At 34.3% G+C, this 16,912-nt stretch overlaps 1 protein-coding gene across 1 annotated transcript; it reads right to left on the bottom strand.

Annotated features, from left to right (window-relative positions):
• Nucleotides 1-247: 247 nt before the first annotated feature.
• On the bottom strand, nucleotides 248-15,315 carry LOC107587097 (zinc transporter ZIP8-like). Its single transcript, XM_016274741.1, has 8 exons — nucleotides 14,622-15,315; nucleotides 14,296-14,455; nucleotides 12,299-12,468; nucleotides 9,841-9,963; nucleotides 9,171-9,302; nucleotides 7,280-7,469; nucleotides 6,965-7,163; nucleotides 248-251 (listed from the first exon to the last, which is right to left on the bottom strand). Exons 1-8 carry the CDS (start codon nucleotides 14,835-14,837, stop codon nucleotides 248-250), a joined length of 1,194 nt encoding a protein of 397 aa, XP_016130227.1. The 5' UTR covers nucleotides 14,838-15,315.
• Nucleotides 15,316-16,912: the final 1,597 nt, after the last annotated feature.

The following is a 16,912-nucleotide window of genomic DNA, read 5'->3' as shown; positions in this document are numbered from 1 at the left end:
AAGTCTCCAGATATGTTTTAAAAGTTGAACTTGCATTAAGTTTACATGGCTTTCTAAACATGCGGCTCTTTTGTGCAAGATGCGAGTGCAACGGTGATAGATGTCCCTCTAGAAAATGCGCGAAATATGTGTTCTGTGTGAACGGCTTGGTTTCAGTTTTGACGTAAACAACAATTACTCCGCATTGATGTTCTCTTTTTCCGCAATATTTTTAATGAACAATGCAGCAGTGCCGCATCCAGTGGGTTCAACTGGACAGGATAACAAAAACATTAAAATGCAACGAGACTTACATCGTCATCGCATCTCGTGTGCCACTGATAAGGCTGCCTCCTTAACGCACACCTAAAATTAGAATGCAACGTTTTTGCATTCGAATGTGGATTTTTATTTTAAATTCGACGAATATTCGAAATTCGATTTTTTTTGACAGCCCTAATTTGCAATAGCAGCCCCCTAGTAGCTTTCCACAAGTATCTGAACTAAAACAATGCAGTATAAATGTACAAACGACTCCAGTTCTTCATTAAGAGCACATTTGATTGTACAAGTGGATGGGGGAGAGATAATTGTCTTTGTATATCAATTTTGTAGCTTTCTCAGCTGTGAGACTGGCGGCATAATCATGCACGAGAAACAATGTGGCATCATCACAGCCGTTTTGTAAAAGACGGATGAATATCAATAGCTTTTTGAACGTGTGTGGTACCGAATAATACTGTGAAATGCTTAAAAGAGTTGTTGATTTTACGAAGGATGAATGTTTGTAAATTCCCTACAATGTTTGTGGACATATGCACCACGTTTGGTGTTAATAGTAATATAATGCGTACGATACTTGATAAAACATTCCATGCAAGATCACGTAGCATATGCGGTATTTTAACATGGTGCCAGTAACTGGTTATATGAACCTTTAAGCCAGCATAGCTTTATCATGTTCTTGTGAAAGCATTGATTTGTAAGTAAGTAAATATTTTACTGTTACCTGACATTAAGTAGACAGTCGTGTAAAGCTACTCGTCCTATTGTAAAGCTAAAACTAGAGGCGAGCGCAGTGCTGTAATATATTGGCTAGTGTATATGTGGTTTCTGTACAGTGACTGGTCAGCCCTGGATTCATGAGGCTGGCCTTAGATATTGTATGTATGATCGGTTAGACACTCCACTCCCCATCATGCTTGCATTATTGGCAGGCTGTTGCCCTGTAAACGTGCTGGATGCAGGGTGCAGCCTCGGCCACCAACGGGACGACTGTCTGACTTCATCTACCTCGTCTCACCGGCACACATCACTCTGAGAATCAAGTTCTGCCAAGCTCGCCCAAAGACTTTTCATCCTGCACTTCATGGATTGTGTCTCGGAATATTCGGAATAGACCATAATCAGATTGGATGCCATATTGAATTTAACACAGATGCCACAAAATGCATGCCTTTTGTGAGAAAGTGTGACATGCTAGAGCAAAACAGACACTGTTTTTGGAATCAGCACCGCAAAATTAGTAGGGCCCTATGATTTCTGCAATGTGGAAAACGCGAACAGAATCGCAGAATCCAGTAATAAAAACAGAATTTACTGTATAACGCGGAATGTCACAGAATTTGCCAAATTTAGTATGGATAAATCAAAAGTAGGTCAGTACACTTAAATCAAACCGTAATATGGACTAGTGTCTGTGAATATTAAGCCGCAAAAATACTATTTAAATATGAATCCTGCATGTCTCTGTGTGAATGAATGACGCAGACGCACGGTTTGGTTTACTACACATACTGAAGCGCATGTGACACTCGCTGTGTTTTCAGCCTCTGCTGCCTCAATATAGGAGTACATGAATATAATCTCTACAACTGCTCTGAGAGTCACTTGAGCTATCGTCATATCATATACAAACAGAAACCTAAAGGTCTTCACAGAAACCCATCAAAATAAAAGTTTGGTTTAACTTGAAGAAACTGTGACAGAAATATTACTTAATGTAATGATAGTACTACTACTAATTATACAATTATTATTAAAAAATTATTTTGAAAGGAATATTTACCAGAACATTTTTTTTACCAGAATTTATTTAGCAGAAAATTGTAAGTGCACAGCACAGTATTTCTGGAAAAATTAATAAAATAAAATAATACATTTTGTAGTATAAAATCAATTAATTAGATATGCTTTTGATTATTCATATTTAAATGAAGCTATTAAAATGGAATCCAGAAAATTAATAGAAAACAGGATTTGGTAAAAAAAATAAATAAAACCGAATTTGAGAAAAAACAAAACCTATTTCATAGGCCCTTAAAAATGTACTTTTAATAAATTGCTGTTTAATATTGTACGTTTCATGATTTCAATTAATTTGACATGATTTTGAATGAATAAAATTTCATTTAATCATTAAAACAGAGTCTAGAAAAATGTAAATGAAAAAATAAAATAGATTTCATAGGGCCCTAAATTAGTAAGAAAAAAGTATTTGATTTCATTCAGCTAATATAATGCAGATCATTGTTATATATACTATGACCGTTGGTTTAGGTCTCAGTGGCTTTTTAGTTCAATGACAGATCCAAGATGAAGATGCAGTCTTCTCTCGCTGATTTGCCCTCGCTTGTGTCGTTCATTTGCCAGCGATGTGTACAGTGGTGATTTCTGCAGTAGTCGTGCCTGTTGCCAGGACAACCCCTCGGGTTAACGTGCTGTTCTGTGGTGTGGTTTGGCCCGAGCTCTGCGTTTAGTGCCTCATATAAGTGCTTCTAGAACTACCACGGTATTGCCGTATGTGTGTGTTTAACTCTATGCCATTCTGTTTGGTCTGCTGGTTCAGTGACTATGAAGTAGAACCGTGCTGTTCTAGGTCTTTTAGAGCTGATGTGCCTCCTAATAGGGTGAATTGCATGAAAACACGTCACATTTCACCCCAAAAAATCAAAAGAACAAAAATCTCAATAATAATTTTAAATTATAGGACCATTTTAGGACCAATAATGTTGTTTTTTTTCTTTTTCATTTTGACATTATTTTCATATTTTTGAGGCTGCCTCCATGCCTCTAGGTGTCAATATAGGACCAGAATGATTGGTCAGGATTGTTACAAAGCAGCAATAAATTCATGATGATGATGATAATAATAATAATAAATGCATGAATATTTAAATCTGGTACATTTCGTAGGTATTATTTTGAAAGGAATATTTACCAGAACATTTTTTTTACCAGAATTTATTTAGCAGAAAATTGTAAGTGCACAGCACAGTATTTCTGGAAAAATTAATAAAATAAAATAATACATTTTGTAGTATAAAATCAATTAATTAGATATGCTTTTGATTATTCATATTTAAATGAAGCTATTAAAATGGAATCCAGAAAATTAATAGAAAACAGGATTTGGTAAAAAAAATAAATAAAACTGAATTTGAGAAAAAACAAAACCTATTTCATAGGCCCTTAAAAATGTACTTTTAATAAATTGCTGTTTAATATTGTACGTTTCATGATTTCAATTAATTTGACATGATTTTGAATGAATAAAATTTCATTTAATCATTAAAACAGAGTCTAGAAAAAATGTAAATGAAAAAATTAAATAGATTTCATAGGGCCCTAAATTAGTAAGAAAAAAGTATTTGATTTCATTCAGCTAATATAATGCAGATCATTGTTATATATACTATGACCGTTGGTTTAGGTCTCAGTGGCTTTTTAGTTCAATGACAGATCCAAGATGAAGATGCAGTCTTCTCTCGCTGATTTGCCCTCGCTTGTGTCGTTCATTTGCCAGCGATGTGTACAGTGGTGATTTCTGCAGTAGTCGTGCCTGTTGCCAGGACAACCCCTCGGGTTAACGTGCTGTTCTGTGGTGTGGTTTGGCCCGAGCTCTGCATTTAGTGCCTCATATAAGTGCTTCTAGAACTACCACGGTATTGCCGTATGTGTGTGTTTAACTCTATGCCATTCTGTTTGGTCTGCTGGTTCAGTGACTATGAAGTAGAACCGTGCTGTTCTAGGTCTTTTAGAGCTGATGACCAATTTAATACTGCTCACTTTATCTCATTAACGCCCCTGTTATTTATCATAGAATGCATTACTAAGGCAAACAATGTTTCTATAATGCATCTGTAATAAAAACTACTTTTTGAGGCTGCCTCCATGCCTCTAGGTGTCAATATAGGACCAGAATGATTGGTCAGGATCGTTACAAAGCAGCAATAAATTCTGACAAATATGGTAACATAATGTTTCTTATTTAGCTCAAGTCATAAGAAAAAAAAACACGAATCGTTATAAGTAAATAAGTGATTAACAACAAAAACGATAAGCATTGAAATACTGTTCCATTCACAAATTTAAGGGTTTAAAAATATTTTTAAAAGTATTTTATGCTCAACAAGCTGCATTTATTTGATCAAAAATACAGTAAAATATTCAAATAAGTGTTTACTATTTTAATGTATTTAAAAAATATAATTTATTTCTGTGAAAGCAAAGCAGTCATTACTCCAGTCTTTAGTGTCACATGATCCTTTAAAAAGCATTCTAATGTACTGATTTGCCACTCAAGAAACATTTCTTATGATTATGAATGTTGAAAACAGTTGTGCTGCAGAATATTTTAGTGGAATGCTTTTTTTTCTCAGTACTCTTGAAAAAGAAAATAAAAAAGGACAGCATTTATTTCACTGCAAAGCAAAAAATAGATTTTTTTCTTGTTTTCCATTCCTATCTTCCTATCATATATCAAGATACAAAGATATTGTAGCAACTCATAATGTAATAACAGCACATAATGTAATAAGTATTACATTATTATTGTAATAAAATGTTCATAATGTAATAATTTTCTCAAAATGTAATAAAATCTTGAGCTCATAATGTAATAATTTTTCAATGTAATAACAATTTTTCACATAATGTAATGTTATTGTATGAGAAATGTATTACATTATGAACACACTGTGACAAATTATAATGTAATCACAGTTCATAAGGTAATACCAGCACATAATTTAAAACAATGTTTACAATATAATAAATTTGAGCACAAAACGAAACCGTTTTATGTAAAATAAGAAAATTAAATGACAAACATTGTGAACTTTTTTTTTATATATATAAATGATATACAAGTGCTATAACATATATTCACACCTGTTAATAAATAAAATAAATAAAACAGCTTATAGGCACAGAAATGCGTGATTGTAAGTTTATTTTGTGACTTTATTTTTCAACATATCCTCTGATGTACATTCATGTTATGTATTAAAGTGAAGAAATGTTCATTTAATTCATGCTCTGTGCTGCTGTTGCCTGAGGCAGATAACGAGATCTATCACAGACTACATTAGACTTTGGAAACATTTATTATTTTTTCCCCCAAATTTGTTCATAAAAAATTCCTTCAATTCAAGGACATAGAATTTAGTAGGGGCACAACTGAATTGTTCCTATAGCAAACATTATGTGATTGTAGTTTGTACTTTATTTTCAACATATCCTCTGATGTACATTCATGTTATGTATTAAAGTGAAGAAATGTTCATTTAATTCATGCTCTGTGCTGCTGTTGCCTGAGGCAGATAACGAGATCTATCACAGACTACATTAGACTTTGGAAACATTTATTATTTTTTCCCCCAAATTTGTTCATAAAAAATTCCTTCAATTCAAGGACATAACATTTAGTAGGGGTGCAACTGAATTGTTCCTAGCAATAATTTTGATCAAACAATTAAAATATATTTGATGTAGGCTAATCACTGTCATTGTCATCATACCACGGACATTACCTGAGAAGTTAGTGCAAATACGTCAGCAAACTGCGCTCTTTCAAGGACGTGCATTTAATGCATGGCCAAAGAACATCTAAGTGTTTAAAACATGCATAGTGGGATTGCCAACTGTTCCCGTATTTAAGTAACATTACATATTAAATCCATATGGAAAGCAGTTTATCGTATCACGCCCAATTTATGGAGCTAAACACTCTCACAAAAAAAAAAAAAAGCACCCTTAGTTGAAACTGTAATACGATATTTGGCAAACTCTTCTGTGCATTTCCACTCTGGAGAGCATCAGATGTTTCTATTTACAAAGTTTGCAGCATTGAGCAGTGTAGCCAATCACAGACCCGTCCGTTGAACCGGTGAACTGAGATGAGTGACGGGCTCAGTGCATTTGAAATGATAAAGGGAGCACTCTTTGCATGTATTCTAGGCTATCTGTAATACATTCAGAATTTTAATAAAAGGTTTTTTTTTTTCATGATGCTAAGAGGAACAATATCCCCTCAATAAAGTTCAGCTATAGTTTAGTTATTTTATATAAATGCTAAAATGAATCTCAGATGTGAACACATTTGCTTTGCTTAAGCCATTCATGTACAAATTATATTTAAAAAAAAAAAATATATATATATATATACACAGTATATATATAAATACTATTTTAACGAAACCCCGCCTTCTTTCTTTGCGTGCACATTTGGGTGGCATTATGCTAATATTTCCACATAGTGAGGTAGATATGTGGGGGCGTGGCAGTCTTAACTTTGCTAAAGAATATCTCTTTGGTTGTGAGACTTTAGTCTTTGCAACTTCAGGGATCTTATCTATGCATAATCAGCTTGTAACACTCCAAAGAGAAAGGAAAAGGAAATCGCATCATATGACCCCTTTAAGCATAAAAACTCACTTAATTTTGATAAATTATTTAGAAAAACAAGATGTAATATCTCGCATCGTTTGTTTCTCAAGTAAATGGAACTTAAGACTATTTGTTGTTTTTTTTATGTGTACTAGAAAATGACATCTAAGAATAGCATTTTTGCAGTTAAAATAGAAATCTTTTCCAACATTCTAAATGTCTTTACTGCCACTTCTGATCAACTTAATGTGTTCATACAGAATAAAAATATTAATTTATTAATAAATGTTGATAAAACGTTATGTGCTTTCTAAACCACACTGCTCTTACCATATCAGCCAAGGCGATGTAAAGGAACATGCCACCAGCAAAGGCAAAGATGATGCTGGGCGCAAAAGTGCTACCCAACAAGATGCCCAGGACCAGGCCCAAGTAGCAGGACATAGCAGACAGCAGGTTGAAGAAGACGGCCTGTGGAACGCTCAACCCTGCGTTCAGCAGGATAATAAAGTCGCCTACATGGGGAGACGGAACACAAATGTGCTTCACAAGGGCAGCAGCCAGTCACAGAGGTGGTTTGGCGCAGCTGACAACATTTCCGGTTGGGTAAATGAGTCCGTATTTTTCTTACCCAGCTCATGAGGGAATTCCTCACAGACGATAGCGATAGAAGTGCTAAAGCCGCTGAGAACAGACACGGTGAACGAAGCGCCGATGGCCAGTCCGTCAATGAAGTTGTGGAGAGCATCGCTGAGGGAAATCATCCATGCCACAGTCTTCACGCTGGCCAGCCGTCTTCCTCTGAGCCATCTGCAGGACCCCTGCAACGACGTTCACATCTAAATTAAAACCTAATTTCGTACTGTAACAACATCTCTTGAGCTTCAACCCTGGGTTCATATTTCAAACACTATTTACTTTCAGCCCCGAGGTCTAACTTTTTGTATTGTTGCAGGGGCGAAATGACGATCCCAATTGCATGGTGCTCGTGATGTAGGTCAAAGGGCAGAAGACGATCATGTTTCTGCTGGCAGCTGTGACAGATGAAAGTAAACACAGCTGTGTGTGTCTCTACGGCTCGACTGTAAGTTGCACTGACCTGCACGCTATCAACTACTTAATTCTGTACCAGAAAACTGCTTTTTAAAACTCCAAACACTCCAGTCATGTTGTGTTACATGCTAATGACACTTAAACAGCTGATTAGGGGCTTTATTTGATCTTGCTGAAGGAGAACTGTTATGACCCAATATTCTGTAACAGCCTGGTCATCATGACAAATAATTATTTATCTCTGTTTGATAATGACAGACACTTTCAAGTAATCTTAAATTGCTTACTGCTGTGATAATCAAGCAGTCTTTACAGATATCATAAAATTAGAGGTGTTTGTTAATCCAAGCATTACTGATATAATTGCTTATATGGGGATTTGAATAAATCTATACGATAACAAATCAAATTATTCGTTTTAAAATTTGGTGCATACATTTTCCTGCACAGTTCGTGCTGCAGACATTAAGACTGCACAAAAGTAAGCACAAAATCCTGCAAACTTACATTTGAGGAGGTTCCTGCACCCTTTATAGAGAGCAGACTATCATAGAGACTTGAGGAGGTGGGCTCTTTAAGAGCGTGCAACCACCCAGAACACCTTAGCAAATGCAACGCAATTCATTTGCATCTTGTTTTTTTTGCATGGACAAGCACCACAGAAAATTTAAAAATCTACAACAAATTCACCATGTAGTTCACAAGTAGTTTTAGCTTCATTTCAAGTGGGAATGGCTGGCCTATTTATATCACATATTTATTTTTATATGTATACTACCCGTCAAAAGTTTGGGGTTGGTCAGATTTTTCTGATTGGTAAGATGTTTTAGAAAGAAGTCTCATGTTTACCAAGGCTGCATTTATTTGATCAAAAATATTAAAACAGTAATATTGCGAAATATTATTGCAATTTAAAATAATATTTTATATTTGAATATATTTTAAAATGAAATTGATTCCTGTGATGCCAAGCTGAACTTCCAGCTGTCATTACTCCATTGATTTGCTGCTCAAAAAAAGTAAACAATGACACGTTTTTTTTTTTTGGTTTGATGAAAAGTTAGCATTTTTTAAATGGAAATATTTAGTTACATTATAAATGTCTTTGTCACCCATGATTTAATGTGTCCTTGCTGAATATAAGTTTTAATTCATTTATAAAAAAAATTTTTTAAAATCCTACTGACCCCAAACTTGTGAACAGTAGTGTATTTATTTTATATTATACTTTACTTTTAATATTATACTTGGATCAGTAAGCAATTGTCATGGGCAAGCACCACTCACACTGAAAATGTAAAAAATGTAGTTTTACTATATTACATTTACCATTTCATGTGGGAACAAATCATTATTTTCCCAAACTGTTAGCTATTTTTATACTGCTTATGTAACTTATGGCTATATTTAGGCCATTTGCATATCTCTTGGCATTATGTGTAATTTTTGTGAGATCTGACCAGTTGTACCTGCTCCACTGGAGGGTCAGAGGTTATGCTTGCTTTGTCACTACTGGCAAAGTTGAAGTCAGAATCCACCGTATTGATGGCGCCATTCTGTTGGATGCCCTCCATGGGCTGGAAGTGACTGTGTCCGTGGCCCTGCGAAATTCAGGGTTCGAAAATGAATCATATGATTACTGCATATGGTGTAAAAGAACCTACATGCTAATATACATCTGACATTTACCATTAAGGAAGCTTTGCTATTTGCTTGCAGTTAATTGGAATTATAAGTATGAGATAATATAGAGTCAATAGTTTATCATCACAAAATAAACGTTTTATCACGCTGAAGGAATTGGTTTAGCGATAATGACCAGCTGACTGTGCACTATCCTGCTTATTATGCAACTACTGTATTTATCAAATATCAAACATGTTATATTGGTTTGAGTGTAAATATTTTATTGCATATGAAAAAATCACGCAAAGTGAAATATCACTTTTTTGATAATTTTTGACTGCAGAATGCTGTGACTGACCAGGATCAGAGTCAAGTATTCCAGAGAGCCATGCAATTATCTCTTTGACTATTGTTGATTAGTTTTAAATTATATAAAGTTTACAAAATTAATGAAGAGATCACATGAATCCAACATTCGAACGTTCAGTCTTCATAATTCTGAGATGGACCCACCTCATGTTCTGGTTTCAGGACTATCCTCAGGATTTTTTCAGTGACGTACAGCGCATAGAATCCTCCAAAGATCCCAACAGCTTGGAGAACGTAACCGTCTGCTTTTGGGTCAAATCCAAAGGCCTGTTCAATTAGAGGAAGTAATCATGTGTCTTTGAGCAAGTTAAAACCAGATAGCCAGAGGTCACTGTGTACACATGCACATTATTAAAGTTAAACTGCAAACCCAAAATAAATATTACAACATGTAACCATTGCCAAACGAACGTCACGTCATGCAACCATCATGTCATCACATATCAAGAAACATTTGCAGCATTTGCACTCTTCTAGAAAAATAATGTTCTCATTAGAATTTTATATACACGACATTCCCAATCATAGTTATTAATGTTGTGCACTGCTGTTTGGGCTGCGTGTGCTGAGCTAAAGATGATCACCGGTAAACTGAAGCGCTCTTTTAACTTAACCAAACGCATTCTATATGAGATAAATCAGATATACATCAAATAAACACAATATTACAATGTACAATTGCACAAAAGGCTGCAAACGAACAGCACGCATCTGAAGTGTCTCTGAAGGAAATAATGCATTATTTATCGGCTTTAAGATATCGGCCAAATTTTCTTATCAGGCCGATACCGATAACAGAAAAAATTAGCATTTATCGGCCGATACCGATATGGTGGCCGATATATCGTGCATCCCTAATAAAAACGAATGAATGAGTCCAGTTCAAAGAGCATTTGCATTTTATTATTATGCAATAATTTTAAGCATAAATAATCTGCATCAGCATCATGGTGCTGATAAGAAGGCAATTAAAGATGTATAACTGGAGGTTGATTTCTATGAAGCAAGAATGATCCAGTGCAGGTTACTGGCTTCATAATCCTGTTGTGCCACCAGTGTGACCTTGCCAACAAGCTCTTAGAAGACTGTCCTAAACTGACCAAAATGACTTGAAGAAAGCTTCCAGGGGACGAATGCAAACTCTGAACTATGTGAATGCGATAAATAGGGATGCAGTGATTAACCGGTTTCATGATTAACCGCGCTTTAAAACGTCACGGTTAATTAATCGTAAAGGTTCCACTAAACCGAGTGTTTCTGTTACACGGAACGGAACTGTAGCAGCTTGCGCAAAACGAAAAAAGTTACACTAGCGGTGCACCAGCTTAAAATGACGTGCTTATCAGAGGCACGGAGGCTACTACATGCATTAGATGAACTGTGACAGAGGAACCAAACAATGAAGCTTTATTTCCACCAGAGAAATGCCTGTCGATAGTGTGGGACCATTTTGGGTACACCAAGAATGACCAGGGTGTCATTTAAATATTGCTGTAAAAAAAACTGCTGCTAAAGAGTGAATACATAAGGGATAATGCACGGCTAGCTGTACATTTAACGATTTTAATGCACGACGTGAAGGCAAGAACCACCTGATGCGAAGCTACAGCTCGTTAGCTCCGCATTCTGCCCGCTTCAGATCAGAAAGAGATGAAATAGTGCGGTATAAGATCACATTTATTTGAATGAATGAATTATAACATTTAGCTACTTGAATTAATTATTCAAGAGAGAGAGAGAGAGAGGTGACAGTTGCCTGTGTGAATTAGCCTAACTGTGTCTGTGCGTCTCTCCAGTAAGCTATTTAATCTATTTTATTAATAAAAGTCGCGGGACAGCATTCTCAAGAAGTTTGTGTCCTCCTGAATGTTTGTACAAGTGCGCAGCGCGATCTCACAAACCAAAATAATAGACATGATTTTCTCAGGCCACATGAAAAATCATATGAATTATTATAAAGATTATTACAATGAATAGGCTACGTATGAATGAAAGTTGATTACAATATTTCAGTTTATTTCCATCATTAGTAACAGTTTCCCCTGTGGGACAAATACATTTAATAGTAGTCATATATTAATTATAGGCTACTTCATTAACTTTGTTATTTACTATCCCTGTTGTAGTATTATTCATAAGTAAAACCAACAATATTTTTTTTCACCATGTTTCCAAAGTCTCTACCCCAGGTCCAAAAGAAATGTAAAGAATGTACAAACTGAAAACATTAAATACTTTTGCGATCTACTTCCATTTGTTATTTTCAAAAGAGAAATACTGTCATGGATGTTTACAGAGCAGAGGCCACCTTTTTTTTAATTCCAATGGGAGAGATGGACTTTTGTTTGTCTTTTATTATTATTTTTTGCTGTATTGTTGGTTACTGTGTTATTTCTGTTTCAAAAGCCAGCAATAAGTAACTCTTTAATATCTAAAGAGTCTTCATGTGATTTTATACATTGGTAATGTTGGGAAATGAATAAATGCATAATAATCGTCATAATCGTAAAACCGTGATTATTCCTCAGACAATAATTGTACCAACAAAATCTATAATCGTTGCATCCCTAGCGATAAACTGAGAAATGGAAAAGCATTTCACCTCAGGTATAAGTTGGAGAGCAGCATTGGAGAAGAGCGTGCCAACAGCTAGACCAATGAAGTATGTGAGCACTTTGGGGAAGTAGGGCTTTTTAGTTACGGGAATGAGAGTCAGACCCAACAGTGAGGCCAGATTAATGATGGTAACTGCCAAGAAGCCAAATCCCCATACTGTGTGCAGAAAGAGAGGGGAGAGCTCACACAGCTACAATTATACATAAGGGTAAATCACATTTCACCTCAAAAAGGAAATTGTTTTGCATTAAAAAAAAAAAAGAGTTTTACTTTGTGGTGTTATTTTTAAGACGGCTAATCATAATTGTCTGCAATCGCCCTTATTCTCAACAGTTATCTTATTTTCATTACTTTATTACAGTGCTTTATTATACTATTATACTGATACACAGCTTTGTTTTTAAAAAAATAAGCAAAAAAAGCTATATAAAAATAATATATGTATAAAAATAACAATGTAATATGTAATGTCTTTTCAGGTTAGGTTTAAATAAAGAAAATTGTGTTTTGCATAAAGATTTTTGCTTCGTGATATTTTCACTACTGTAAAACAGTACATTTTTACTCTATTATAGTAAAATATTGTTTTGTTTTGCATTAAAATAAGTGTTTTTTAGTTAATATTTGAGTATTATTGAGATATTATAGTTTTTAAAGATAATTTGAATAGCTTTTTGTTTTTATATTTTTCACTTTCATTTGAATTTTATTTAATGTTTTAGTAATTATTTTTTTGTGTTTGACATTTTTATTAGGTTTTTTATATATATATCAATATGTCCATATAGTTTTAAATAGTTTTTATTTTACTTTTAATTAAATGAGTACATTGTTAAACTAAATGAAAAAGATCAATTTTGCCTTGGCAACTAGCTAAAAAAAAACAAGTTGGAGTTTTTATACACTTTATTTCAGTTCATGTTTATTTCAAGTAACACATTTTTTAATTACGTGACTAATGATTTTAGTTAACTATAATAACTGTGATTGAGAGTTATTGAAACAAAGAAACAATCGTCTATAATTTATTATATAATATGTTTTAAGTTTATATTTATTTAAAATAAAAAATAGCACTATTATGCATAAAAGAAGGCTTTAGCTTTGTTAAATTATTAAGCCAATTAGACAATTGTCTGCAATTGCCATTATTCTCAACTGTGATTTTCATTACTGTAATACAGTATATTCTTATTATAGTTGTTTTTAAATGAGAATAAAATCAATATTGCACTAATACAGTTAAATAATATATAATTATTTTTCAACTTCTGAGATTGTTTTGCATTAATAGAAATATTTTGCATAAAGAAAGATTTTTAGTTTTGTGGCATTGTTTTAAAGACAACAACACACAACTGTATGTAATTGTCATAATTCTCAAAAGTGATTTTCATTATTATAGTAAAACATGCACAGTGTTATTTTTTTTATTAAATAAGCATAAAAGCAGTACACAAATAACACTAAAACAAAAAATACTAATTTAAATAATACATTATTAGTCATATATTGTCTAAGCTTGTTTTGCACTAACTTGATGGGAAGTTGTGTTTTACTTAAAGAAAGATTACAGCTTTGTAACAAACACAATTGTCTGTAATTGCTATTATTCTCAGCTGTGATTTTCATTACCGCAATACAGTATATGTTTACTATTATGTAAATACTTACTTTTATATAGTGTTGTTTTAATATTTACTGAAGTAAGCATAAAATACTTTCAAAAAATAGTACTAATACAAAAAAATACAAATTTAAATCATGCATAGGCCTAATTCTTTTTTGCCTCTTCTGAGATTTTCATTATTCACTTTATATGTAACTTATTTCAGGTGGCAAACTTCCCATCATTCTCTGCCATGATTCACACTAGAGGATATGAAACTGAAATGTAGGCTATGCTAGTTTACATCAGGAGTAAGCTCTTTGACTTTGACTACTGTATAGATTAGGAATTCAGTTCAGTAGATGAAGACTCACCACGCAGATCAGTGTCACTGTGTACTGGAGGTTCAGTTGAACAGGGTGGCAGTACAGCTTGGTTGAGCAGAGCCGGGCAGACAGTGACCAGATGTTCCTCTGTCAGATGAGAGAGGTTCTGAAGCCCATAGTGCACCAGAATATCTTCTCCGGACACACACTGATAAACAGGGACAATGTCAAGTCAATGAAACAAAGCTAAGAATGACAAAACTAGTCCAATCATACATTATGAATGTTTTTGTCTATGTTCTCAGATGTGTGGCACACAGTCAAATGCCTATATAAAATATCTATAACTTCCAGTAACTAAAGTGACAGATTACCTGAGCATGCAGAGGAATGTTCGGATCCAATTTGTCTTGCACAATTGTCTCCAATAAACTGTTAATGCCATTGAGATCCAGTGAACCGTTTTTTCCATAAACAGCTACAATATCCTTCACGAAAACCTGCTGCAGAGAGCTGGCTCTTAATCTTGAGATTACAGTTATTAGAAAGCCTATGAACACATGAGTGAAAGATTTGGGAATGCCTGCCATGCTTACAGACCACACGTTTCCGTCTGAAGCGATCCGAATGAAGCAAGAGCAGCGAGAGTTTTAAACGGGATCAGGGCTGAATCTAACACAGCAACACACCAGCAAGCAAAGTTGCATCTTAAGAATAAAGATAAGAACAATTAAAAGAGTTCATTATTTCTTCACTATTAGTATCCTCGGTGACCTGACCGATATGTCGCGCCTCCATTTGGCACCCGGCCAACCATGATAAATTCCGCTTGTTTCACCCACAAACAAACAAACAAACAAACAAACAAACCAGTGCTCAAACCAGCAGCCCCTGCGGACAAAACATCCTGACTGTAATCCAGCAGAAGTGGCTTCATCAAAACCATCCCGTTATTCTGATATGAGATCGAGTACAAATGAATTACACTAAAGAAACGTTTGCAAGACACTATAGCTACAGGCAAAACATGCTTGTGAACAGCATGTGAAAAACGCCGTGCAAACATTGCATAATTTATCGGTTGTAGGCAGGACATAGGCGGAGCCTGGATGTAAGTAACTTGCATGCTATTCTGCGTGCATTTATTTTATTCGTTTTCAATTTCGCTGACAAAAATGGGAAATGTTCAGATATTTATGAATTCACCTACAGACACTGGGAGCAAGTATATTTCAATTAATTACCCACTTGAATCTTGGGGAAAAATGTAAACTGTTTTATTCATAAAAAAAACATGTGCTCATTCAATTTTAACATTTCAACACTAGTTTTTAAAGTGTATAATAAATTTTAAAATCATCTTAGAGGACATAAAAGTTCCCCTAATTCAAGTAGCATTGTTTCACATGTTTAAGTGTGTTATTAACAGAGATGGAGACTCGAGTCATCGGTTTGTGCCAGAAACCGAACAGTATTTATATAATATTTTACCTCTAATACGCCACTATGAGTGACGTATACAAGCGAGAGATCACTTCCGGCGCTTGCGTAAACTATGCCAGAGCGCGTACACACCTCACGCCGCGGATGCCGTGCGCGCGCTCAAAGCAGTTGGACATAGTGGTGTATTAGAGGTCAAATATTATATAAATACTGTTCGGTTTCTGGCACAAACCGATCGTTTCGTGTCTTAGGACATCAATGTGTCGTCACGAGCCGCAGGGTTTAATTTGGATTTGTCTGTGCATGTTTTTTTTTTACTCTCATATTTTGTTACTATTGCCATGCATTATACGTCTGATAGACTGCAACGGCTGGACTTAAAAATCATCATATGTGTTCTACTGAAGAAACAAAGTCACCTACATCTTGGATGCCCTGGGGGTAAGCAGATACACATCAAATTTTCATTTTTTTAGTGAACTATCCCTTTAAGTCGCATAATAAATATGCTACTTGTGACTTGACTTGGACTTGGACCTCAGAGATTTGTGAACATGTCTTTCTTACTTTCAAGAAGATATTAAAATCTAAAATTAAATATTTTTCTACCTCCTGTAACAAAAAAGCAACTAAAACTTTGAATGTATGCTCACTTTTTGATGTTTTTGTGTAATTTTTATAATTTATATGTTTATTGTTATGTGATCTGCTTATTTATTTTATTTTTTTTATCATTTATATATTTATTTATTACGTTATTATTTTAATTTTTTGCTTAGAAAATACAACTTCCACTCTATCTCATTTGAATTTGAATTGCTATGTATTGTTTGTCCATCCTTGAACCTCTTGCTCTTTTTCTTGACATGTGTTTAATTAAAAAAAAAAAAGACTTGTGAACATGTCTGGTTATTAAACCAAGTTAACTGCTATGCAGTGATGCTAAAGATAAAATTGACTGCAATTTTTAATAGGCAAAATGATGAAGTAAATATATTCCTAAAATAAATGGTTTTATAACTATAAATAGGCCTATATAAGAATTGTCTTAACTTAAAAGGATAGGGTGGGAAACTTCAGCTGGGGCAATACGTTTTAAAAGTCTAGAAATCTTTAAATTCCTTTGGATGTCCAATAGTTAGTTCTACTGGAAATAGAGCTTTTTAATATTTAGTTTATATTGGAGTCCTATAAATATAATTGGATCTATAGTATTGGTTTA

This window comes from Sinocyclocheilus grahami, unplaced genomic scaffold, assembly GCF_001515645.1.
Source record: "Sinocyclocheilus grahami isolate Dianchi unplaced genomic scaffold, SAMN03320097.WGS_v1.1 scaffold89.1, whole genome shotgun sequence".
Lineage (NCBI taxonomy): Eukaryota > Metazoa > Chordata > Actinopteri > Cypriniformes > Cyprinidae > Sinocyclocheilus > Sinocyclocheilus grahami.
This window is presented reverse-complemented; position numbering and strand designations above follow the sequence as displayed.

What these genes read in the sequence shown, in the direction of transcription:
- LOC107587097 (XM_016274741.1), bottom strand. Translation starts at nt 14,837, where the DNA reads ATGGCAGGCATTCCCAAATCTTTCACTCATGTGTTCATAGGCTTTCTA. An exon ending in CAGTGACACTGATCTGCGTG is followed by an intron (nt 12,469 to 14,295) that starts GTGAGTCTTCAT and finishes TTCTGCACACAG; the next exon opens with TATGGGGATTTGGCTTCTTG. An exon ending in CTGACCCTCCAGTGGAGCAG is followed by an intron (nt 7,470 to 9,170) that starts GTACAACTGGTC and finishes ACGTCGTTGCAG; the next exon opens with GGGTCCTGCAGATGGCTCAG.